Source organism: Ranitomeya imitator, chromosome 10, assembly GCF_032444005.1.
Source record: "Ranitomeya imitator isolate aRanImi1 chromosome 10, aRanImi1.pri, whole genome shotgun sequence".
Classification (NCBI taxonomy): Eukaryota; Metazoa; Chordata; class Amphibia; order Anura; family Dendrobatidae; genus Ranitomeya; species Ranitomeya imitator.
In genome coordinates, this window is record NC_091291.1 from 144,939,010 (window position 1) to 144,966,939 (window position 27,930).

The 27,930-nt window shown below is 51.3% G+C and overlaps 1 protein-coding gene across 4 annotated transcripts in view; it reads right to left on the reverse strand.

Moving 5' to 3' along the window:
* The window catches only part of KIRREL3 (kirre like nephrin family adhesion molecule 3), an 800,965-nt gene that overhangs the window by 209,125 nt on the left and 563,910 nt on the right, over positions 1-27,930 (reverse strand). For all 4 annotated transcript variants that reach the window (XM_069742736.1, XM_069742735.1, XM_069742732.1 and 1 more), the window contains exon 4: positions 27,061-27,210. In XM_069742736.1, the coding sequence (XP_069598837.1) occupies positions 27,061-27,210 (150 nt within the window). The remainder of the gene's footprint in view (positions 1-27,060; positions 27,211-27,930) is intronic.

A 27,930-nucleotide genomic window follows, 5' to 3' on the forward strand; every position in this document is an offset into this window, starting at 1 on the left:
GGTATGAATATTGTTTTGTTTTTTTTTGTGACAAGTGTGGGTCCTAAAGATATGTACAGTATATATTTTAGGGCTCATGATGCACACAACACATTTCCTTGCATCGCTGTGCCATCTGTGCATCAGTCCAGAATTAATACTGATCTGATGGGTAAGGTTGGCTATGCCATGTCTCATATCTATAGAAAGCTAAAATCATCATAGGGGAAATATCCCCTGCCAGGGACCTACAGGGGGGCAGATCTCATTAAGATCATTGATCTACTAGTTTTTGGTACCGGAGCTGCATGTCATTTACCTGCCTCATCTTAGGTCAGAATGGATGTGACTCGTACCTGGTACAAGCGGGTTCTGACTTAGCGCCATTGCTCAGTGCTGGGAGATACAATGAGATGTAACACCGCACCATTTCCTTGGAGCACTCAGTTACACAAGTTCTGCTCCTGTGACCTCAGGTCTAGTAACTTTCTTTTGTTTGCCCCTTTTATTTTTATGTGATGCAGTCCTGTGAGCAGCCGCGGCCTCGTCCATCAATCGTCAGTCAGTTGTGGAATTGTCCTGACAATTGGAGGCAGAGGATTGCTGTTCCTGACAAGGGGGCAGACAAATCACCGTGTTACCGCTGGAGTTACATGGGACTGCCATTTACTAAATGTTCTATGGCATCTGTATTTTTATAGAGTTATGGAAAAGTGTCCCAACCTCCTCCAGAGTTGATTGACAAGCTCAGCTCTGCTATATATGAGTAGAGAACTGCGGACAGAACTGTGCTCACGTGTCTGGGCTCCTCGGTGCCGCTTGCTCCCTCACCAATTAAATCGCACACAGCACTTAAATTACATTTGGAAACTTCCCAAGAAATACAGGTGGCCTCTTCTCTGCTCCCCTCTACAAAATGCAAAAATACGAGAACTTTTGTTAGTGTCGCAGGTGCTGCCACTCCGGATTGTGCCCGTCATTGTGATGGACATTGCGCCTCTTGAAAGCTACTGAAGCGACAGTGATAAAACAGCTGGCAGAGCGCGGCACCAGCGCTGCCAATACTGACACCATGGATTTGCATTTGGGAAGACGGTAAGGTTTTTTTCCCCCCGCATGTCTGGGCCTTTGATAACACCTGGGCTGATGTGCGACGCTCTGACAGCGGTCTGGCCACAGTTCACATTCAGAGAAGACATCTCTGGGCCAATTCCCATTAACTGAAACATTAATGGACTCCGACTGGCAGAATTCAAAGACTAAACGGTGGAAGGAGATGATGGAAGTTGTTGTCCCCCCTGGATAATCAGAGGGAGCAGCTCAGGATGCGAGATCCGAGTCTGGCACAGTATTGGAGCGTCTTGGGTTTCTTCCTATCCCTGTAACTAGAGCAGCTGTTAGTGCCGGGGTCTCCGCAGACCATCGCACCCGGCGCTGCTGGACGAGCGGCAGGAGTAAATATTTTGCTGGCAGATTAAGTTTTCCTTTGGGTTTTCAACCAAAAACTAATTGGCTTCCTTGCGCTGACGAGGCGACCGGCGAGGACGTTTTCTCACTTAAGTCTGGAATTTCTCAGACAGAACGGAATTATAATTCAGCAAATCCAATAATACACGATAGCAGATTTCTGGAAGTTTCACATTTAAAGGAACCCGTCATGAGAATTTCTGTCCTTGAACCTCCACCAACTTCTTATCCAGGACAGTAATCAGGCCATATCGTGGCTGATAACATAGAAAAATAAAAGAGCACACCCTAAAGTGTAATTACATGTGAAGAGTCATGGGGGTGGAGCCGCTCAGGGGAGTCATGGGGGTGGAGACAAGTAAAGGAGTCATGGGGTGGAGCCGCTAGGAGGAGTGATGGAGGTGGAGACAAGAAAAAGGAGTCATGGGGTGGAGGCAAGTAAAGGAGTCATGGGGTGGAGGCAAGTAAAGGAGTCATAGTAACATAGTAAGGCCGAAAAAAGACATTTGTCCATCCAGTTCAGCCTATATTCCATCATAATAAATCCCCAGATCTACGTCCTTCTACAGAACCTAATAATTGTATGATACAATATTGTTCTGCTCCAGGAAGACATCCAGGCCTCTCTTGAACCCCTCGACTGAGTTCGCCATCACCACCTCCTCAGGCAAGCAATTCCAGATTCTCACTGCCCTAACAGTAAAGAATCCTCTTCTATGTTGGTGGAAAAACCTTCTCTCCTCCAGACGCAAAGAATGCCCCCTTGTGCCCGTCACCTTCCTTGGTATAAACAGATCCTCAGCGAGATATTTGTATTGTCCCCTTATATACTTATACATGGTTATTAGATCGCCCCTCAGTCGTCTTTTTTCTAGACTAAATAATCCTAATTTCGCTAATCTATCTGGGTATTGTAGTTCTCCCATCCCCTTTATTTCATGGGGTGGAGGCACGTAAAGGAGTCATGGGGTGGAGACAAGTAAAGGAGTCATGGGGTGGAAGCACTTAGAGGAGTCATGGGGTGGAGGCATTTAGAGGAGTCATGGGGGTGGAGAAAAGTAAAGGAGTCATGGGGTGGAGCGCTAGGAAGAGTCATGGAGGTGGAGACAAGTAAAGGAGTCATGGGGTGGAGGCAAGTAAAGGAGTCATGGGGTGGAGACAAGTAAAGGAGTCATGGGGTGGAAGCACTTAGAGGAGTCATGGGGTGGAGGCATTTAGAGGAGTCATGGGGGTGGAGACAAGTAAAGGAGTCATGGGGTGGAGGCATTTAGAGGAGTCATGGGGGTGGAGACAAGTAAAGGAGTCATGGGGTGGAGACAAGTAAAGGAGTCATGGGGTGGAAGCACTTAGAGGAGTCATGGGGTGGAGGCATTTAGAGGAGTCATGGGGGTGGAGACAAGTAAAGGAGTCATGGGGTGGAGGCATTTAGAGGAGTCATGGGGGTGGAGACAAGTAAAGGAGTCATGGGGTGGAGGCAAGTAAAGGAGTCATGGGGTGGAGACAAGTAAAGGAGTCATGGGGTGGAAGCACTTAGAGGAGTCATGGGGTGGAGGCATTTAGAGGAGTCATGGGGGTGGAGACAAGTAAAGGAGTCATGGGGTGGAGGCATTTAGAGGAGTCATGGGGGTGGAGACAAGTAAAGGAGTCATGGGGTGGAGGCAAGTAAAGGAGTCATGGGGTGGAGACAAGTAAAAGGAGTTATGGGGTGAAAGCACTTAGAGGAGTCATGGGGGTGGAGCTGCCCAGAGGAGTCACTCTAAGCTTCCTCCTGTCTCAGGCCAAGTCAGACATCACAAGCCTCTGTCCAGCGCATGACACGGGATACAAGGCCGTACCTTACACTGCAATGGGCTGAATGTTACTGGTGCAGGCCTCGGAGGGTCAATTAAAGGGATGTTCCCATGTGGGATCCTACAACCAAGACCTACATCTGTACGAGTCTGAAATTGCGGTAAATGCTGTCAGAAACGGCGACTTGACTGCATATTTGTCTCCCTATTTCTACTCCCAAATAGGTAAGGTTTCTCCTTGTGGAGAGTGACATTCCTGCTCTAGGTTGTCAAGGTAAGGAGGCTTATTCGCCGTGCAATGCACCTCTGGGAAATCAGTTCTCATGCTTCGCACTGACGAGGGTCAACAGCCCGAAACACCGTGTCTGCGAATTGAGATACTGATTTGGCTTTTATCCTAAGTCATATAGCAAGACCCGTTAAAGGGTTGATTGTGACTTGTAGGATCGCTACTTCCAACAGGTGGCGCTATAGAGTTCAAGTCCTCTTTTTCTCTGAAGAGGCAATTGGCATACTCCCAAATAAATACCTAAAATAACAATTTATACATATGGGGGCTAGTATGAATCATAATTAGGAAAAACACCAAAAATAAGAAGAGATGCAAACCATATAAAATCATAGCAATTTTTGTTTAGTACATATAACCAACACAATTAAAACCATATAAAAGAATGGAACACCACAGGTAATGAGAGACAATGGGGGACGACTGGCAATAATCGTAATAGTAAGTATCTTGCCAGTAAGAAGAGAAGTCATTATGTATTACACATCATATGGGAGACTGGAACCAAAGGTATAATGATAAAGATGACGTATAGATACATTTACATTGTATTATACCAGAGTGTGTATACAAAATCATAAACCCATCACGTATACAGTGCCTTGCGAAAGTATTCGTCCCCCTGGAACTTTTCAACCTTTTCCCACATATCATGCTTCAAACATAAAGATACCAAATGTAAATTTTTAGTGAAGACTCAACAATAAGTAGAACACAATTGTGAAGTTGATAGAAATTTATTGGTTATTTTAAATTTTTGTGGAAAATCAAAAACTGAAAAGTGGGGCGTGCAATATTATTCGGCCCCTTTCCTTTCAGTGCAGAAGTTCATTGTGGATCTCTGAATGATCCAATGTCGTCCTAAATGCCTAATGATGATAAATATAATCCACCTGTGTGTAATCAAGTCTATAAAGGCTCCTGCTCTGTGATAGTCTCAGGGTTCTGTGTGAAGCACAGAGAGCATCATGAAGACCAAGGAACACAACAGGCAGGTCCGTGATACTGTTGTGGAGAAGTTTAAAGCCGGATTTGGATACAAAATGATTTCCAAAACTTTAAACATCCCAAGGAGCAGTGTGCAAGCGATCATATTGAAATGGAAGGAGTATCATACCACTGCGAATCTACCAAGACCCGGCCGTCCCTCTAAACTGTCATCTCACACAAAGAGAAGACTGAGGAGAGATGGAGCCAAGAGGCCGATGATCCCTCTGGATGAACTGCAGAGATCTACAGCTGAGGTGGGACAGTCTGTCCATAGGACAACAATCAGTCATACACTGCACAAATCTGGCCTTTATGGAAGAGTGGCAAGAAGAAAGACATTTCTCAAAGATATCCATAAAAAAGTGTTGTTTAAAGTTTGCTCAAGGCACCTGGGAGACACCAAACATGTGGAAGAAGGTGCTCTGGTCAGATGAAACCAAAATCGAACATTTTGGCAACAATGGTAAACGATATGTTTTGTGTAAAGGCAACACAGCTCATCACTCTGAACACACCATCCCCACTGTCAAACATGGTGGTGGCAGCATCATGGTTTGGGCCTGCTTTTCTTCAGCAGGGACAGGGAAGATGGATAAAATTGATGGGAAGATGGATGGAGCCAAATACAGGACCATTCTTGAAGAAAACCTGTTGGAGTCTGCAAAAGACCTGAGACTGGGACGGAGATTTGTCTTCCAACAAGACAATGATCCCAAACAAAGCAAAATCTACAATGGAATGGTTCACAAATAAACGTATCCAGGTGTTAGAATGGCCAAGTCACAGTCCAGACCTCAATCCAATGGAGAATCTGTGGAAAGAGCTGAAAACTGCTGTTCACAAACGATCTCCATCAAACCTCACTGAGCTCGAGCTGTTTGCCAAGGAAGAACGGGCGAGAATTTCAGTCTCTCCATGTACGAAACTGACAGACATTCCCTAAGTGACTTGTAATTGCAGCAAGAGGTGGCGCAACAAAGTATTAAGTTAAAGGGGCCGAATAATATTGCACTCCCCACTTTTCAGTTTTTGAATTTCTCAAAAACTGTAAAATAACCAATACATTTCGTTCAACTTCACAATTGTGTTCCACTTGTTGTTGATTCTTCACCAAAAATTTGCATTTGGTATCTTTATGTTTAAAGCCTGATATGTGAGAAAAGGTTGAAAAGTTCCAGGTGGATGAATACTTTCACAAGGCACTGTAAGTGTAAGAGATAAAGTGCTCTATAGTGCTGCGTCTACGGCGGCCTCCTATCTATAAACCAAGTATTGCAGAAATAGAACAAATAATAATCATCAGTAAATGATAAATAATAATAAATAATCAGTATAAATGATATCCAAAGAGGTCCAGTGATGATGGCAACATAATAGCAAGGTCCCCCCCATGCCCGACGCACATTTATCAACAGACGCTTGCTTCTACTTCCAACAAAACCTAGTAGAGAAAATCATGAATAAGCAGCCACCGCCTTCAGAGGACCCGCACCCCTGCCGATCCACCAAAGGCCCCGCTACCCTGCCTCTCCTCCAGAGGACCCGCTCACCTGCCGCTACTCCAGAGGATCCGCACCCCTGCGGCTCCTCCAGAGGACCCGCTACCCTGCCTCTCCAGAGGATCCGCTCCCCGGTCGATCCACCGGAGGACCCGCTCCCCCAGAGGACCCGAACCCTGCCGCTCCTCCAGAGGACCCGCACCCCTGCCACTCCTCCAGAGGACCCGCACCCCTGCCGCTCCTCCAGAGGACCCGCACGCCTGCCTCTCCTCCAGAGGACCCGCTCCCCTGCCGATCCACCAAAGGACCCGCTACCCTGCTGCTACTCCAGAGGACCCGCACCCCTGCCGATCCACCAAAGGACCCGCACCCCTGCCTCTCCTCCAGAGGACCCGCTCCCCTTCCGCTCTTCCAAAGGACCGCACCCCTGCCGCTCCTCCAGAGGACCCGCACCCCTGCCGCTCCTCTAGAGGACCCGCACCCCTGCCGCTGCTCCAGAGGACCCGCTCCCCTGCCACTGCACCAGAGGACCCACACCCCTGTCGATCCACCAGAGGACCCGCTCCCCTGCTGCTCCTCCAGAGGACCCGCACCCCTGCGGCTCCACCAGAGGACCCGCACCCCTGCGGCTCCACCAGAGGACCCGCACCCCCGCCGCTACTCCAGAGGACCCGCACCCCTGCCGCTACTCCAGAGGACCCGCATCCCTGCCGCTCCTCCAGAGGACCCGCACCCCTGCCGCTCCACCAGAGGACCCGCACCCCTGCCGCTCCACCAGAGGACCCGCACCCCTGCCACTCCTCCAGAGGACCCGCACCCCTGCCACTCCTCCAGAGGACCCGCACCCCTGACGCTCCTCCAGAGGACCCACACCTCTGCCGCTCCTCCAGAGGACCCGCACCCCTGCCACTCCTCCAGAGGACCCGCACCCCTGACGCTCCTCCAGAGGACCCGCACCTCTGCCGCTCCTCCAGAGGACCCGCACCTCTGCCGCTCCTCCAGAGGACCAGCTCCCCTGCCGCTCCACCAGAGGACCCGCACCCCTGCCGCTCCACCAGAGGACCCGCACCCCTGCCGCTCCTCCAGAGGACCCGCACCCCTGCCGCTCCTCCAGAGGACCCGCACCCCTGCCGCTCCTCCAGAGGACCCGCACCCCTGCCGCTCCACCAAAGGACCCGCACCCCTGCCGCTCCTCCAGAGGACCCGCACCCCTGCCGCTCCTCCAGAGGACCCACACCCCTGCCGCTCCTCCAGAGGACCCGCACCCCTGCCGCTCCTCCAGAGGACCCGCACCCCTGCCGCTCCACCAAAGGACCCGCACCCCTGCCGCTCCTCCAGAGGACCCACACCCCTGCCGCTCCTCCAGAGGACCCGCACCCCTGCCGATCCACCAAAGGACCCGCTACCCTGCCGATCCACCAAAGGACCCGCTACCCTGCCTCTCCTCCAGAGGACCCGCTACCCTGCCTCCCAAGAGGATCCGCTCCCCGGTCGATCCACCGGAGGACCCGCTCTCCCAGAGGACCCGAACCCTGCCGCTACTCCAGAGGACCCGCACCCCTGCCGCTCCACCAAAGGACCCGCACCCCTGCCGCTCCTCCAGAGGACCCACACCCCTGCCGCTCCTCCAGAGGACCCGCACCCCTGCCGATCCACCAAAGGACCCGCTACCCTGCCGATCCACCAAAGGACCCGCTACCCTGCCTCTCCTCCAGAGGACCCGCTACCCTGCCTCCCAAGAGGATCCGCTCCCCGGTCGATCCACCGGAGGACCCGCTCTCCCAGAGGACCCGAACCCTGCCGCTACTCCAGAGGACCCGCACCCCTGCCGCTCCTCCAGAGGACCCGCACGCCTGCCTCTCCTCCAGAGGACCCGCTCCCCTGCCGATCCACCAAAGGACCCGCTACCCTGCTGCTACTCCAGAAGACCCGCACCTCTGCCACTACTCCAGAGGACCCGCATCCCTGCCGATCCACCAAAGGACCCGCACCCCTGCCTCTCCTCCAGAGGACCCGCTCCCCTGCCACTGCACCAGAGGACCCACACCCCTGTCGATCCACCAGAGGACCCGCTCCCCTGCCGCTCCTCCAGAGGACCCGCACCCCTGCCGCTCCTCTAGAGGACCCGCACCCCTGCCGCTCCTCCAGAGGACCCGCTCCCCTGCCACTGCACCAGAGGACCCACACCCCTGTCGATCCACCAGAGGACCCGCTCCCCTGCTGCTCCTCCAGAGGACCCGCACCCCTGCGGCTCCACCAGAGGACCCACACCCCTGCCGCTCCACCAGAGGACCCGCACCCCTGCCGCTCCTCCAGAGGACCCGCACCCCTGCCGCTCCTCCAGAGGACCCGCACCCCTGCCGCTCCACCAAAGGACCCGCACCCCTGCCGCTCCTCCAGAGGACCAGCACCCCTGCCGCTCCTCCAGAGGACCCGCACCCCTGCCGCTCCTCCAGAGGATCCGCTCCCCGGTCGATCCACCGGAGGACCCGCTCCCCCAGAGGACCCGAACCCTGCCGCTCCTCCAGATGACCCGCACCCCTGCCGCTCCTCCAGAGGACCAGCTCCCCTGCCGCTCCTCTAGAGGACCCGCACCCCTGCCGCTCCTCCAGAGGACCCGCACCCCTGCCGCTCCTCCAGAGGACCCACACCCCTGCCGCTCCTCCAGATGACCCGCACCCCTGCCGCTCCTCCAGATGACCCGCACCCCTGTCGATCCACCAGAGGACCCGCTCCCCTGCTGCTCCACCAGAGGACCCACACCCCTGCCGCTCCACCAGAGGACCCGCACCCCTGCTGCTCCACCAGAGGACCCGCTCCCCTGCCGCTCCTCCAGAGGACCCGCACCCCTGCCGCTCCACCAGAGGACCCGCTCCCCTGCCGCTCCACCAGAGGACCCGCACCCCTGCCGCTCCACCAGAGGACCCGCTCCCCTGCCAGTCTCTTTAGGTAGCGGTTGTTTAGCAGAGATGTGCGAGCAGCAGCCTCTATACTCGCAGGCTCCTGTGAGCCCAAATTGCTCCTTTTAGTGGTCTTCTCCTGCCAACTTCCTGCAATTTTATGGCACAGACAAAAAAAAATGTAAACGCGCGCTCTCCAGGACGGCGGTAATTCTGTGTCTGTGCCATCACGGATGAATAGCGCGAACAAGCGAATTTAAAGCCTCTTTATTCTTCTGCATCCCCCTCATCTGTAGAAATGACGGTCTTAACCCCTCCACTGCTGGAAGGGACAAATGCATCATCAGTCATTCATCATTTAATAGGCGAGGATTGGAAGACTGAGGCTCTGCAAGACCATGTTATACCAGGCAGCACGGAGCACCATGTGTTACAGATATAGCAGAGCTGAAGCCTAGGACATAAGTGAGTGTGGCTATAACCTGGGCACACACTATTCCCGGACACGTCAGTCCTGGTATAACCTCGGCACACACTATTCTCGGACACGTCAGTCAGTCCTGGTATAACCTGGGCACACACTATTCCTGGGCACGTCAGTCCTGGTATAACCTGGGCACACACTATTCCTGGACACGTCAGTCTTGGTATAACCTGGGGACACTATTCCCGGACACGTCAGTCTTGGTATAACCTGGGCACACACTATTCTCGGACACGTCAGTCAATCCTGGTATAACCTGGGCACACACTATTCCTGGACACGTCAGTCTTGGTATAACCTGGGGACACTATTCCCGGACACGTCAGTCTTGGTATAACCTGGGCACACACTATTCTCGGACACGTCAGTCAATCCTGGTATAACCTGGGCACACACTATTCCTGGGCACGTCAGTCCTGGTATAACCTGGGCACACACTATTCCTGGACACGTCAGTCTTGGTATAACCTGGGGACACTATTCCCGGACACGTCAGTCTTGGTATAACCTGGGCACACACTATTCTCGGACACGTCAGTCAATCCTGGTATAACCTGGGCACACACTATTCCTGGACACGTCAGTCTTGGTATAACCTGAGTACACACTATTCCTGGACACGTCAGTCCTGGTATAACCTGGGGACATTATTCCTGGACACGTCAGTCCTGGTATAACCTGTAGATAGAAATAGAGACAGGTGGAGGGCACCACCAAATGCGTATAACTAAGCAGTAATACACTGGGGCTCACCCTGGACTTGACAAACTACAGCGAGACCAAGAGAAAGAAAAAGATCATGTCCATAGAAATGGGAGCACCTCAGACCAAAATCAAAAAATACAAAATTCTTTATTGATCAGTATAACTGAATACCACACACAAAAAAACAGAATTAAAAACATTTAAAAATACAGCACCAAGAAACACAGCAGTCATATCCTAATATAGGGAAAATAACAACCCACAACCCAATCCCCTCCCAAACAGACAAAGATATATAAGCATGAACAAATGCAGTAATTCCCAAACAAGGTAGTATATAAACATGCACTATATAAGAAAAAACTCTCTCAACCTCAAATAGAGCGGTCCAAAGTGTACACACGCAGAGGACTACTGATATCACAGTACCATACAGCCCTGAGGTCTGAGGTGCTCCCATTTCTATGGACATGATCTTTTTCTTTCTCTTGGTCTCCTGGTATAACCTGGGCACACACTATTCCTGGACACGTCAGTCCTGGTATAACCTGGGCACACATTATTCCCAGACATGCCAGTCTTGGTATAACCTGGGCACACACTATTCCAGGACACGTCAATCCTGGTATAACCTGGGCACACACTATTCTCGGACACGTCAGTCCTGGTATAACCTGGGCACACACTATTCTCGGACACGTCAGTCTTGGTATAACCTGGGCACACATTATTCCCGGACACGTCAGTCTTGGTATAACCTGGGCACACACTATTCCAGGACACGTCAATCCTGGTATAACCTGGGCACACACTCTTCCCGGACACGTCAGTCCTGGTATAACCTGGGCAACACACTATTCCCGGACACGTCAGTCCTGGTATAACCTGGGCACACACTATTACCGGACACGTCAGTCCTGGTATAACCAGGGGACACTATTCCCGGACACGTCAATCCTGGTATAACCTGGGTACACACTATTCCCAGACACGTCAGTACTGGTATAACCTGGGCAAACACTATTCCTGGACATGTCAGACTTGGTATAACCTGGGCACACACTATTCCTGGACACGTCAGTCCTGGTATAACCTGGGCACACACTATTCTCGGACACGTCAGTCCTGGTATAACCTGGGCACACACTATTCTCGGACACGTCAGTCAGTCCTGGTATAACCTGGGCACACAGTATTCCCGGACACGTCAGTCCTGGTATAACCTGGGGACACTATTCCCGGACACGTCAGTCCTGGTATAACCTGGGCACACACTATTCTTGGACACGTCAGTCAGTCCTGGTATAACCTGGGCACACACTATTCCCGGACACGTCAGTCCTGGTATAATCAGGGGACACTATTCCCGGACACGTCAGTCCTGGTATAACCTGGGCACACACTATTCCTGGACACGTCAGTCCTGGTATAACCTGAGTACACACTATTCCTGGACACGTCAGTCCTGGTATAACCTGGGGACACACTATTCTCGGACACGTCAGTCCTGGTATAACCTGGGCACACACTATTCTCGGACACGTCAGTCAGTCCTGGTATAACCTGGGCACACACTATTCCCAGACACGTCAGTCCTGGTATAACCTGGGCACACACTATTCTCGGACACGTCAGTCAATCCTGGTATAACCTGGGCACACACTATTCCTGGACACGTCAGTCTTGGTATAACCTGAGTACACACTATTCCTGGACACGTCAGTCCTGGTATAACCTGGGGACACTATTCCCGGACACGTCAGTCCTGGTATAACCTGGGCACACACTATTCCTGGACACGTCAGTCCTGGTATAACCTGGGCACACATTATTCCCGGACACGTCAGTCTTGGTATAACCTGGGCACACACTATTCCTGGACACGTCAGTCTTGGTATAACCTGAGTACACACTATTCCTGGACACGTCAGTCCTGGTATAACCTGGGGACACTATTCCCGGACACGTCAGTCCTGGTATAACCTGGGCACACACTATTCCAGGACACGTCAATCCTGGTATAACCTGGGCACACACTATTCCCAGACACGTCAGTACTGGTATAACCTGGGCACACACTATTCCTGGACACGTCAGTCCTGGTATAACCTGGGCACACACTATTCTCGGACACGTCAGTCCTGGTATAACCTGGGCACACACTATTCTCGGACACGTCAGTCAGTCCTGGTATAACCTCGGCACACAGTATTCCCGGACACGTCAGTCCTGGTATAACCTGGGGACACTATTCCCGGACACGTCAGTCCTGGTATAACCTGGGCACACACTATTCCTGGACACGTCAGTCCTGGTATAACCTGAGTACACACTATTCCTGGACACGTCAGTCCTGGTATAACCTGGGGACACTATTCCCGGACACGTCAGTCCTGGTATAACCTGGGCACACACTATTCCTGGACACGTCAGTCCTGGTATAACCTGGGCACACATTATTCCCGGACACGTCAGTCTTGGTATAACCTGGGCACACACTATTCTCGGACACGTCAGTCAGTCCTGGTATAACCTGGGCACACACTATTCCCAGACACGTCAGTCCTGGTATAACCTGGGGACACTATTCCCGGACACGTCAGTCCTGGTATAACCTGGGCACACACTATTCTCGGACACGTCAGTCAGTCCTGGTATAACCTGGGCACACACTATTCCCGGACACGTCAGTCCTGGTATAATCAGGGGACACTATTCCCGGACACGTCAGTCCTGGTATAACCTGGGCACACATTATTCCCGGACACGTCAGTCTTGGTATAACCTGGGCACACATTATTCCCGGACACGTCAGTCTTGGTATAACCTGGGCACACACTATTCTCGGACACGTCAGTCAGTCCTGGTATAACCTGGGCACACACTATTCCCGGACACGTCAGTCCTGGTATAATCAGGGGACACTATTCCCGGACACGTCAGTCCTGGTATAACCTGGGCACACACTATTCCCGGACACGTCAGTCCTGGTATAATCAGGGGACACTATTCCTGGACACGTCAGTCCTGGTATAACCTGGGCACACACTATTTGCCAATACTGTGGGTGAGGTGGATAGCACGCGTATGACGTGCGCTCGCTCCGCCTGTAATCAGTGATGCATATTTCGTCTGGCGGATCTGCGGCTTTGGCTGCGGTCAGTAAACCTGGTTCATCTGCTCATCGATCACAGACGACTGACAGAAGCGATGTGACACTGCGCTGATCGATTCCAGTCCAATAATCAATGTCCTGATATTATCTGCTCATTACTGCAATTATCCAGCTCCATCATTACAGCAGAAATACCACTCTCATCCTCCAATCCGTGGTGCAGATATGGACCATTGTCCGTCTGTGCATCCTCCGCTCTGTGGGATATTTCTCCCCGCAGTATCTTGGATGGATGGCGGTGGAGGATATATGTTTGTGGCGGTGAGGATCACGTACGATGTGACACGGCACCGTCGCCTGCCGCACATGAGGATAATTTCTGCAAAGTCGTTGTGAGCACATACCCTGCGGGTCCCCTGTCCCGACCATCGCGGCCCCCTCTCATCCACACTGTATACAGTAGCAGCGAGTATACAAAGCGCACGTACGGCACAAAGACGGAGACTGCACTGACGGGGGGCACACAGCACAAGCGGCACCAGACCCGGCAGATAAACCACCACGTAATAGCTGTAATCATCCACCATGTAAAGGCAGGAGCCGCCCCATCGTGCAGAGGGCAACCGTGCCATTATATGCAGCGCTCCGAATTACACCCTGCACTCAGAAAACAGGAGGGTAGTGTGCACACGGCATTAATTCCAGAAGAGGCACAAAACCCCTCACTATGTACAGAAAATACAATTCAAAGGGCTGCACAAAGAAATCTGATCTATATTGTATGGTTCATATATGCATCATACACCTGCAAAAAGTACGAAATTCCCTACATAGTACAGCACCCCTAATGAGCCCAGAGCTGGAGGACACACACGCTCAGTCACCTCCACCTAATGAGCCTAGTGCAGGAGGACACACATGCTCAGCCCCTTCCACCTAATGAGCCCAGAGCTGGAGGACACACACGCTCAGTCACCTCCACCTAATGAGCCCAGAGCTGGAGGACTCACAAGCTCAGTCACCTAATCCTAATGAGCATAGTGCAGGAGGACACACATGCTCAGTCACCTCCACCTAATAAGCCGAGTGCTGGAGGACACACACGCTCAGTCTACTCCACCTAATGAGCCGAATACTGGAGGAAACACAAGCTCAGTCCCCTCCACCCAATGAGCCGAGTGCTGGAGGACACACATGCTCAGTCCCCCCCACCTAATGAGCCGAGTGCTGGAGGTCACACACACTCAGTCACCTCCACCTAATGAGCCAAGTGCTGGAGGTCACACACGCTCAGTCACCTCCATATAAGGAGCAGAGTGCTGGAGGACACACACGCTCAGTCACCTCCATATAAGGAGCCAAGTGCTGGAGGACACACACGCTCAGTCACCTCCATATAAGGAGCCGAGTGCTGGAGGTCACACACGATCAGTCACCTCCATATAAGGAGCCGAGTGCTGGAGGACACACACGCTCAGTCACCTCCATATAAGGAGCAGAGTGCTGGAGGACACACAAGCTCAGTCACCTCCATATAAGGAGCCGAGTGCAGGACACATTTCTGGCTCTAATTTACATGGAAGTTTGTCCCTCTCACATTTATAAACATTTAGTGTTAAAATAACAAAAACATTAAGATTGTAATCAATGGAGAAAAACAAAAAATAACACGCAGCCTGTTTAACACCATCTTTTTTTATTTCTGCTTGCTGACAATGAATGGAAACCTAATTTTTGCAGAAATCCTTGTGCTGGTTCTGAAAACGGCCATATTCACATGTGCGGATCTAGTGTTCAGAATTCACAGAACTTTCTGCATTAAATGCTCCAGGTGTGAACATGAAGCTGTATACGAGCAGTGCATGTATAAGATGAACGCGAGCCGACAGCAAGCAGAGATCTTTATAAAAGTAGAATTAGTAGAGGATGTTAACTGTGACATTTCAGGAAATTAGAAGGGAATTTCTTTTCTAGAAGCAGCGCCACTCTGGATCATGGCTGCGACTGGTATTGCAGCTTCATACAACAGACGATCGGCTAGGCGGCTGTTTCTGGGGGTCTCACCTATCAGGCCTCAGTGAACCCCTGCACTCTTTCTGCAGGATCGGCAGTGGACGGAGGCCCATACGGAGCACAGAGGACAGCAGGGCCCAGGTAATGTACCCGGCTGCGCCCCCACAGGGGACGTCTTCCATGCAGCCATTTTCCCAATCTCATTTTCACGGTGCACAGGACACTTAATACTCGTTTCGGTCTCTAATTTACCATGAACACTTTTCAGATATGAGGGCGCAGACGCCTCCCAGGATATCCACGTGCACCCCTGCAGGGAGAAGAGGGGAAAGCCATGACCTCCCCGCCTCCATCAGAGATCGATAGGATGATTTATGGGACAGAACATTAGGCCGGTCCTGGGGAGCAGGGGGGATGTGATCAGCAGCGCCACCTACAGGGACAAAGCTCCATAGCTCATCATGTAGTGTGAGCGCAGTCATCCTCATCTGTCTGCAATGTGCCCCCATAATGGCGCCACCAGCAGCGTCACAATATTCCACTGGATGAACGCCGCTTCTCCATCACGTCAGGATAATATTTCTGGGGGCGACCGCTGCTCTGATTTACTGAGACATGAGCGGCGCTGCAGCAGCGCAGGGCGTTATTCTGCGGAGCACCTTGACGGCACATTATGTACATGAAGCGCACAACATCCGTCTCCTCGCGCACAGCACCGGACTATAACCCGCCCTCCGGATTATTGCTGGGTAACGGATGAGCTTTCGGAAGGTCTGCTGAGGCCCATCGCTTCCTGTGCCGCAATCTGCCAGATGAACTGTCCCGGCGCACGATCTGTCAGTGCGGGGAGTCTGGAGCTGGTGGCACGGACAGATTGTGCTTGGAAACCGCCAAGAGGCAGCTTAGCTTAATGGGACTGAAAACATTTCTCGCCTAATGTAAGAAAAATGCTCCGGGCCTCTATAAAGTCGCGGTTTTGCATTTTTATGTCAATTTGACACAGAATCTCATTTTACCGTCTTGTGTCTTTAATGCAGGATTTATTGGCTGCTCAGATCCGAACACACTGGGCGAAGCGAATACATATTGTAGGAACGGTGGAGCTCTCCGTGAGACCGGAGGTTCTGTGCTGCGAGCAGAGGATTGTGACTGGATCACATGATCCGGGACGTCACCTGCACCAGGTACAAGGAGCACACTGTCGGATGAGCAGGGCCCCACGGGACAGACACAGCCTTCTCCAGTTTTCTTGCACTTGAACGGTTATTCCCCCAAAATCCACGTTATCCCCTGATTTGCTCACCAGCTAACTTACTGCTCGTTGTGGTCCAAATGTGGAGACCCCCAATAATTATCCTGAGAATGGGACTCTACAGCAATGTCCTGGACGGAGCACATGTGCGGCCTCCGCTCCACTTACTGCAATGGGACTGCGAGAAGTAGAGGAGCGCTGCTCTAGTCAGTCCCAAAGACAATGAACGGAGCGAAGGCTGAGCAGGGGGCCATTCAGGACAGAGCTGTGGAGCCCCCCATTCTCAGGTGATACATAGCCCTGATCTAGGAATCCCTGGAGACCCCAAGTTATCTACTATCAAACGCATTGCAAGAACGTAGACCCGTGCAACAAAAACACAATTCACCCTTTAATATCCGTCATCAGAGCCGCGGCTGGAGCGAATCCTCGCAGAATCTCATGCCCATTATCACTTATTACTGCCGCTCACATCTCTTGATTTTGGAGGATTCCCACATAACTCTGAATTCCTCTATTCCCCAGAGTATTAGAGCTGGAGTGGTTCTAGTGCCATAATCACGGCTTCCTTTACCTAAACTAATCTACTTTTGCTGGAGAGATTCTTAAACTTGACCCATGGATGGTGCTTGAGAGTCGGGAGAGAGCTGCAGAATATCATCATCTCTTATGGTAATTGTGTTGGAGGAGTCCTATCCATAGTGATGACCCGCGCAGTCAGTACTCGGGATCTATGGGGTTGTAGCCACAAGAATAAAACTAACGTTAGCGGCACAAAATCTAATCACCAGGACCGATGTCAGCAGAGGCAGCACAGACCCTGGTTAAGAGCTTCTCATAGGGACCACAGGTGATCTCCAAAGGACCACCCAGAAACCACAAGGACCACAGACGATCTCCAAAGGACCACAGGTGATCTGCAGAGGACGTGTATGGAGGTCACCACCCAGAAACCACAAGGACCACAGGTGATCTGTAGAAAACGTGTATGGAGGTCACCACCTAGAAACCCCAAGGACCACAGGTGATCTGTAGAAAACGTGTATGGAGGTCACCACAAGGACCACAGGTGATCTGTAGAAAACGTGTATGGAGGTCACCACAAGGACCACAGGTGATCTGTAGAAAACGTGTATGGAGGTCACCACAAGGACCACAGGTGATCTGTAGAAAACGTGTATGGAGGTCACCACAAGGACCACAGGTGATCTGTAGAAAACGTGTATGGAGGTCACCACAAGGACCACAGGAATCAGTAGCTGTGCACAGCATGGACTAGAGTCTGAGCACAAATATTCAGCAGGGAACGGACTTGTGGACACCAAACACAAAAGGGATGTTCTGTGACTTTCAGCACTTGAAAACCTGCAACAACATCCACATAATGTCTAACCATTCACTGACTGCAAGAAGAGATTGTGCAAACCAGTGCGATGAAGCTGCCAATTTATTATAAGGCAGCGAAATGTACCAATGAACCAAGGTATTGCACAGTGCAGTCAGCAACAACTTAAAGGGGTTGAACAGAATTGGAAAAACATGGCTGCTTTCTGAGGAACAGCACAATCCATGTCCATGGGCAGCGTCTTGTATTACAGCTCGGCTCCAATGACGAGCTACAGCGCCACCATCAGCCTGTGGACAGGTGTGGCACTGCTTTTTTATCACAGCAGCCATATTGTGTTACTGGTGGCGAGTCCCTGCCGGGCTGAGCAGCCTGCAGACTCCTGCGTCAGACTCGCACCTTATTCCATTTCACCTTTTACCTCCCCGCTAAATGAAATTTAAGTGATTGACAGTCGGCGTCTCTAACCATGCAGAAAATGCACATCCGTCACAATCAGCGCGTCTCGCTGCAGCCTCTATTCCCTGACAGCTCTCCACGGAGAACGTGTCATAACTAATGAGACATTTACAGCCGACTACAGACGCCCCTCTCCATTTTACTCTCCAAATAGTTAACCGTCTCAATTAAATGTGCGTAAAAATTCATTTACGAATTATGTCAAGCGCAGAATGCTAAATATACATCGAGCAGAGACGTAGGTGGCCGGCAATCTGCAGCACCCAGGACTGCAAGACTCAGTCTACAGGCGGCAACCACACTTAAAGGGCATCTCCAGCCAGACAAACACTGAGCGGGGGAGGGGTGATGTCACAAGCTATAACGAAGGAGTAATAACTGGCTAATATATACGGTAAGTAGCCAGGATACATACAGAGATTTACTGGATCCATGGAGAAAGCGCCGCGCCAAGCACCCCAAGACACATTGTTCTGGTGCAGTCGGGGCAGGGCACGGGGTGGACATGGCATTTAACCTTTTTTTGTGCAACTTCAAGGGGTATTCCCACAACTGAAAGTCATCCCTGTCCCTAGTATAGGGCCTGTGTCGCCAATCACTGTAGGACCGATTGCTGGGATACCCAGAGATCCCTAGATAAGGTCCTGGAGATCCTCACCATGAGAGAGGACACTCTGCCTCCGCGCCAGTCATTGCTTATATGTCTGACGGAGAAATAAGAGTACAGCTCTCGGGTATCTCTAACAGTCCCATAGACAATGAATGGAGCGGAGAACGAGCCTGCACACCGACACTCCATTCAAGAGAGGGCTGCAGGGACAGGATCTGATCCGGACCCCTTTCTCATGATCACAGGGGATCCCAGCGACCAGACCCCAGCAATCATGAGGTCACTCCCGATCCTATAGATAGCACATAACTTTCAGTTATGGGAATACTCCTCAGTGACAGCCAATACGCCATTGCACCAACCTGAGGAATAAGAGGATAGCGCCCGCAGAAGGGTAAAAATGTGTACTACAGCTGGCCTCCGGCTGCTTCAGCCACAATCCGTGTTAGCACCAATGGCGGGTGAACAATGCCAGCTGCATCCGCCGTCTACAGGGCTCACAGAAAAGAATCTAATTCAATCTGAAGAATTGTTTTCATTTGGTCTTTCCCCCAATTTCTCTGCAATCTCACAGGTTGGTTCTGTGTTCCTGTAGACGGGGGATGAGTGTGGCCCCGGGACTCCGGCTCCTCCATCAGGGAAATCTGCTGTGGATGAATCCTGAGCGCACGACTTGGCAGGACACAAGATCAGCAGTAAATGAAAGCTGGCAGCGGAGTTCAGAGGACGCACCCGGCAAAAAGAGGCCTAATAGGTGCGGAAGTAAAGCAATTCTGCTTGTCTCCTGCTAAGGGACAGAACGTAAATGTTTCTTCTGCAGAACATCATCTTCTGGCGGCTGAGAAACAAATGAGCTCTGCCCCGACTGCGAGAAAGCAGAGCCTGCATCAGACGATGGCGGCACCGACACATGGTAACAAGACGAAGGGTCCGAGGCACCGACATATGGTAACAAGACGAAGGGTCTGCGGCACTGACATATGGTAACAAGGTGAGGGGTCTGAGCACCGACATATGGTAACAAGGTGAAGGGTCTGCGGTACGGACACATGGTAACAAGGTGAAGGGTCTGCGGCACTGACATGGTAACAAGGCGAAGGGTCCGAGGCACCAACACATGGTAACAAGGTGAAGGGTCTGCGGCACTGACATGGTAACAAGGTGAAGGGTCTGAGGCACCGAAATATGGTAACAAGGCGAAGGGTCTGCGGTACGGACACATGGTAACAAGGTGAAGGGTCTGCGGTACGGACACATGGTAACAAGGTGAAGGGTCTGCGGTACGGACACATGGTAACAAGACGAAGGGTCTGAGCACCGACATATGGTAACAAGGTGAAGGGTCTGAGCACCGACACATGGTAACAAGGTGAAGGGTCTGCGGCACTGACACATGGTAACAAGACGAAGGGTCCGAGGCACCGACATACGGTAACAAGGTGAAGGGTCGGCGGCACTGACACGGTAACAAGGTGAAGGGTCTGATGCACCGACATATGGTAACAAGGTGAAGGGTCTGCGGCACTGACACATGGTATCAAGGCGAAGGGTCTGCGGCTCTGAAACGGTAACAAGGTGAAGGGTCTGAGGCACCGACATATGGTAACAAGGCGAAGGGTCTGAGGCACCGACACATGGTAACAAGGTGAAGGGTCTGCGGCACTGACACATGGTAACAAGACGAAGGGTCCGAGGCACCGACATACGGTAACAAGGTGAAGGGTCGGCGGCACTGACACGGTAACAAGGTGAAGGGTCTGAGGCACCGACATATGGTAACAAGGTGAAGGGTCTGCGGCACTGACACATGGTAACAAGGCGAAGGGTCTGCGGCACTGACACGGTAACAAGGTGAAGGGTCTGAGGCACCGACATATGCTAACAAGGTGAAGGGTCTGCGGTACCCACACATGGTAACAAGGTGAAGGGTCTGAGGCACCGACATATGGTAACAAGGTGAAGGGTCTGCGGCACCGACACACGGTAACAAGGTGAAGGGTCTGCGGTACCCACACATGGTAACAAGGTGAAGGGTCTGAGGCACAGACATATGGTAACAAGGTGAAGGGTCTGCGGCACCGGCACATGGTAACAAGGTGAAGGGTCTGAGGCACCGACATATGGTAACAAGGTGAAGGGTCTGAGGGAACCGACATATGGTAACAAGGTGAAGGGTCTGAGGCACCGACATATGGTAACAAGGTGAAGGGTCTGCGGCACCAACACAAGGTAACAAGGTGAAGGGTCTGCGGTACCCACACATGGTAACAAGGTGAAGGGTCTGAGGCACAGACATATGGTAACAAGGTGAAGGGTCTGCGGCACCGGCACATGGTAACAAGGTGAAGGGTCTGAGGCACCGACATATGGTAACAAGGTGAAGGGTCTGAGGGAACCGACATATGGTAACAAGGTGAAGGGTCTGAGGCACCGACATATGGTAACAAGGTGAAGGGTCTGCGGCACCGGCACATGGTAACAAGGTGAAGGGTCTGAGGCACCGACATATGGTAACAAGGTGAAGGGTCTGAGGCACCGACACACGGTAACAAGGTGAAGGGTCTGCGGTACCCACACATGGTAACAAGGTGAAGGGTCTGCGGCACTGACACGGTAACAAGGTGAAGGGTCTGCGGCACCAACACACGGTAACAAGGTGAAGGGTCTGCGGCACCAACACACGGCAACAAGGTGAAGGGTCTGCGGCACTGACACATGGTAACAAGGTGAAGGGTCTGCGGCACCAACACACGGTAACAAGGTGAAGGGTCTGCGGCACTGACACATGGTAACAAGGTGAAGGGTCTGCGGCACCGACATATGGTAACAAGGTGAAGGGTCTGAGGCACCGACACATGGTAACAAGGTGAAGGGTCTGCGGCACCGACACACGGTACAAGGTGAAGGGTCTGACCCATCAACACACGGTAACAAGGTGAAGGGTCTGACGCACCGACACATGGTAACAAGGTGAAGGGTCTGCGGCACCGACATATGGTAACAAGGTGAAGGGTCTGAGGCACCGACACATGGTAACAAGGTGAAGGGTCTGCGGCACCGACACACGGTACAAGGTGAAGGGTCTGACCCATCAACACACGGTAACAAGGTGAAGGGTCTGACGCACCGACACATGGTAACAAGGTGAAGGGTCTGCGGCACCGACATATGGTAACAAGGTGAAGGGTCTGAGGCACCGACACATGGTAACAAGGTGAAGGGTCTGCGGCACCGACACACGGTACAAGGTGAAGGGTCTGACCCATCAACACACGGTAACAAGGTGAAGGGTCTGACGCACCGACACATGGTAACAAGGTGAAGGGTCTGCGGTACCCACACATGGTAACAAGGTGAAGTGTCTGCGGTACCCACACATGGTAACAAAGTGAAGGGCCTGCGGTACGGACACATGGTAACAAGGTGAAGGGTCTGCGGCACTGACACATGGTAACAAGGTGAAGGGTCTGCGGCACCGACACATGGTAACAAGGTAAAGGGCCTGTGGTACCCACACATGGTAACAAGGTGAAGGGTCTGCGGTACCCGCACATGGTAACAAGGTGAAGGGTCTGCGGCACCGACACATGGTAACAAGGTGAAGGGTCTGCGGTACCCACACATGGTAACAAGGTGAAAGGTCTGCGGTACGGACACATGGTAACAAGGTGAAGGTTCAACGGTACCCATACATGGTGGTAAAGTGAAGGGTCTGCGGTACCTACACATGGTAAAAAAGTGAAGGGTCTGCGGTACGGACACATGGTAATAAGGTGAAGGGTCTGCTCTCCTCCACATCCATACTGATGGCAGCCCCCCAAGCTTATGTCCCCTCCTGCGCTCATCTAAACATCACAATTATCGGCATCTTTTCCTCCCACATTGCTCCCATGGCAGAGCTCTAAGAAGGCGGACTGACAACCAATCTGTCCTGTAGTACGGCACTCAGGAGGTTCTCATAGACCTGAGGATGACTTCTCTTATTCGGAGGTGTTTTGCAAACTCCAGGTGCAGCCCCCCACACTTAGCGGCTCATGGAAGCTAGAGTCACTAGTCAGTGATCATCAGTGTCCTAATGAAGAAGAGCTGCAGTGTAAAGCATAGGGCAGAGGCAAAGCAGAGATATTCTGATGTCAGTCAGCCTCACAGTCCAGCAGACCAGTGGGGCTACAGTGACTGATCCAACCTACTGGATCAGAGCCGCAGTATAAAGCATGGAAAAAGCCAAAGCGGCAGCCTGAGGCTTTGATGAGAAAGCATATGCACCAATCAGCTGTTGGCAGCCCCTGCTGAGGCTTGTTGTCCCTAGTGTATAGAGCCAGAACCCCAGAGGATGTGCACTGCTAGTGGCCGTTCTTGGTACTGCAGCTCCACCCCTATGACAGTGAATGGGAGCTGCAGTATCAAGATCAGCCACAACACAGATTAAGGCGCTGTGCTGTCATATCTGTGTGTACATCCGGCAGCCAGAGCTGCATACAGCTGATATCGGAGATGCCGAGCGCCGGACCCCCACTGATCTGATCCTGATAACCTATCCTAAGGATAGACCATCAATATGTAACCCACCAGTCCAGGACCTCGGCATCAGTAGAGATTGTAAGGAGCAGACAGGATCTGTGGAGTCGTTAGGTGCCATGATGTTTGGGTCACAGTAATGTCAGCAGGCTCCCACGCCGCCCTTGTATCCCTGCCCCTCGGACGGTGATTTTTGGCCTGATCATGTAGTCTTCACTGCATTTGCTCTCTGGAATCACCATCTTCTATCGCAGGCCCCCTGCAGTGGTTCTCCCTGTGTCCGCTCGTCCCCCCGGACCTCCTGCGCTGGTGATATGCTGCTGCCATTGATTGATCATTGTCAGTGTGATCTTCAGCTCTTGAAAGTGGCCGGTCCCAGGTGCTTCCAGGTACAAGAGAGCGAGTGATTATTCCTGACGCCGGAGAAGCCTCGAGCCACTCAGCGGCGGAGCAGCGCACTTACCCCGGCCTTGCCCTTGTCAAGCCATTATAGTCAGCTCTATACAAGTAGCATTGATTTACTGTCTGCGAGGACAAAGCTTTCCCACCGCCGCTCTGATTCCAGAGGTCAGCCATCAATTTACAGATGCAATGGCGCACCTGACCTCCCGCACTAACCCGCTATAGTATGGACCGCGGCACCGGGTACATGGCGGAGGTAGAGAATGGCGAGTGGGTTGGCACACAGGGCAGAGGACAGTGGGACAACTGTACGGAGAGAAGAGGCCGACTCATGCGGAGGAGATGAATTTAAGACCCAGTGACAGCGGATATTGACCCCTGACTGATGCAGAGAAAAGCCCCCGACCAACGGCAGTGATGGAGACTGCGATGTATTGTAAGGGACACATCCCCCGTACCATCCCACCAGAAAAAAGGCTCAGAGGATAGTGAGGTCTCCGGGCCACATAACACCGACTATTAGCCGTATACTGATATATACCGACCGAAGACGGAAGGACGCGACAATCAGACGTCATAAATGTGTTCGGGACACAAAACTGGAAGACGTCACGGGGAAACCAGTGTAACCTCCATGATCCATCATCTATTATCCATCCATCATCTATCCATCCATTATCTATTATCCATCCATCCCTCATCTATCTATCCATCCATCATCTATTATCCATCCATCATCTACTATCCATCTATCCACTGTCTATCCATCCATCCCTCCCTCATCTAGCTATCCATCATCTATTATCCATCCATCCATCCCTCATCTATCTATCCATCCATCCATCATCTATTATCCATCCATCCCTCATCTATCTATCCATCATCTATTATCCATCCATCATCTATTATCCATCCCTCATCTATCTATCCATCATCTATTATCCATCCATCCCTCATCTATCTATCCACCTATCTGCCCAAATCTATCCTTATCTATCCATCCATCCATCCACTGTCTATCCATCCATTCCTCATCTAGCTATCTAGACATCCAACCATCCATCAATTCATCCATCCATTGTCTATCTATGCATCCCTCCATCGTCTAACCATCCCTCGTCTATCTATCCATCATCCACCTCTCTGCCCTCATCTATCTGCTATCCATCCCTCATCTATCTATCCATCCATCCATCCCTTGTCTATCTATCCATCATCCACCTCTCTGCCCTCATCTATCTGCTATCCATCCCTCATCTATCTATCCATCCATCCATCCCTCGTCTATCTATCCATCATCCACCTCTCTGCCCCCATCTATCTGCTATCCATCCCTCATCTATCTATCCATCATCCACCTCTCTGCCCTCATCTATCTGCTATCCATCCCTCATCTATCTATCCATCCATCCATCCCTTGTCTATCCATCCATCTCTCTGCCCATATCTATCTGCGATCCATCCATCCCTTGTCTATCTATCCATCCACCTCTCTGTCTTCATCTATCTGTATCCCTCCCTCTTTTTCACGTCTGCCCGTCATTCATCTTCCTGTCTTTCTTACACGTTTTTCTTCCTTGATTTCTTTTCTGTTAGCATTTCCTCCATCTTCCTCATTATTCGGGTGTGGTGACCCCCATCACCTGCAGGCACCTCCAGTGAGGGAGGTAAAATCTCACCAGACACAGTATTTTGTGTGAAGCTCTGATTGACGCTCGGCACTAATTAGAGGTGGGCATGATGGGCCGGACCCCCGGCGGGCCTCCCGTGGTGGGCTGCACACACGCTGCCAATACATGTATACCCCCAGAAGATGCCCGCGGATACAGGGTCTCCTCCGCCCCCCTCACCGCTTTGATCTGCAGACGTACTTAAAACCCCAGTGATTCAGCCAGAACTGTTTACCTAGCATTTCTCCGAGAATCCGTCATGTTTGACTTTCTCCAAACTGTTTAATTAACATCACGGCGTATTGAAACCTCTAATGAGCAGCGCTGCCTCGGAAATCACCCAATCATCGCGCCTCAATCAATTCCTTTCCAACTCTTATCAACTCATCACGGTTGTTTTTTAGGCTTAACGCGGCGCCGGCTTTAAAGTCACAATTTACATAATGAGGTGCGGCGGTTCTAGTCACCGGCGATGTGACGGATCCTCTCCACCGAGATAAATATTGCGTCTCATCGCGGGTATTGATTCCGCGTCCTGTAAGTGGCCAAGTGAATATCCCGCAGATTAGGGACATTTACACAAGTGAAAGACATTTTTGTATTTGCTTGTCTGATCTCAGGCACTTGACCGCTATCTTATGCTGTAATAACAGAGGGGGCATCATGGCGTCATCACCGGGGGCATCACATGTATTACATTTTTCTCCTGTATTATTATATATATTTGAGTCGCTCTGCCCTTTATAATATGCAATTTAGCATTAATGCTACTTCATGCATGGTATTTTTGTAGGAAGAATGTCTTTGGGATTATTTTTCAAAAAAATGTATTATATCCCGCAGATAATGGACTTCAATAGGTTCGATGCAATCAGTATAATCTGCTATCGGCTTGTTTGGTCTGGACAGAGGATCGCTGCAGTGACCTGACATGAAGTGTGCCGCCCTCCTCCACAACCACACCCGCATCGGCCGAGATCTCCAGCTCTGAGATCCCCAGCAACCTGTCCCTTGTGGAGTATGACATGTTATCAATAGCGCAACTGTAAGACGCCATTATGTTCTTACAGTGTGATGATCCTTGAAGGGGTGAAGGTGACAGATGTGACGTGTGAATGTCTCCTGCATCTGCAGCACCACAATTCCTGTGCAGAAGTTCACATTGCCCTTGTGCGGCCGCCATGCAGGACCCAAGTGAACGTCCGACCAGGGCAGTGTGACTGTATTACTGATCTCTAGTCATGGCAGTAATTGGGAAGACGTCCTCCACTAACACTTTGTACCATCTTATATTGTCTTCTAGAATAACGCCTTGTGGTGACAATAATGGCGGCTCATGGCTGCTGCTGCCAATATGCCACATTCCAGGAGGATACTATTATCCGATGGTTTTTGCAGATGGTCGGGACATTTTGCATCAATCAGTTATAAATGGAACAAGATGAATCCTGCAATGAAGAAACTATTATGCAGGAAGGACTCGATTAAACGTGACTATCCTTTACTTGATCTGTCTTTAGATAAGATATCCCTTTAAGAAAATGGATTCTCCAGTAAGAAGGAATTCACTTACCCAGAACTGTGAGTCGGGCCGGTCGTGATCTGATGGCGGCTTGTATTGCCTGACATTCATACAAGGCATCATCCTGGAGCTCCGCGCGCTGAATCTTTAAGTGGTGCTCTCCAGACGAGTGGTCGCCCTCCACAGAGTATCGGGGGTAGCCTAAACCAGAGACAAGGTGTATGGAGCCATCAATTCTACCATTCGTCCCCCAAAGCCACCATTGTAGCAGCCATTCCCTGCTGCTTCCTTCTAGATGGCGACCTATCCCAGGACTAGGCGAGCCCCTGACCTTACCCTGCAGCGTGCTCGGCACCTTACAACAACCCTACTATCTGAGGGTAGGGCTCTAATGCTTACAGGAGCCCCCTGAAGACCTCAGATTGGGGGTGTATCATTATAGGGCACGCTGCATTCTCTCGTTCTGCTGGGATTGTGGCTGAGATACATTGTAACAATCTAAAGGTGAAACATAAATAATCTCTGCTGCAGGGCTGTGTGCACACGTTCCGGATTTTTCACGTTTTTATAGCGAAAAATGCATAAAAAATGCAACATATGCATCCCATCATTTAGAATGCATTCCGCAATTTTTGTGCATATGTTGAGTTTTTTTCTGCGAAAAAAACGCATCGCGGTAAAAAACGCAACATGTTCATTAATTTTGCAGATTTTTTGCGGATTTCCCACTATATTATTGCATTGGGAACCTCCGGAAAAATCCGCAAAAACAATGCGAGAAAAACACGGAAAAAAACGCGAAAAAAACGCATACGGATTTCTTGCAGAAAATGTCCGGTTATGTTCAGGAAATTTCTGCAAGAGATCCTGACGTGTGCAGATAGCCTTAAAGTGTGTAAAAGCGCATAGTCTATAGAAATG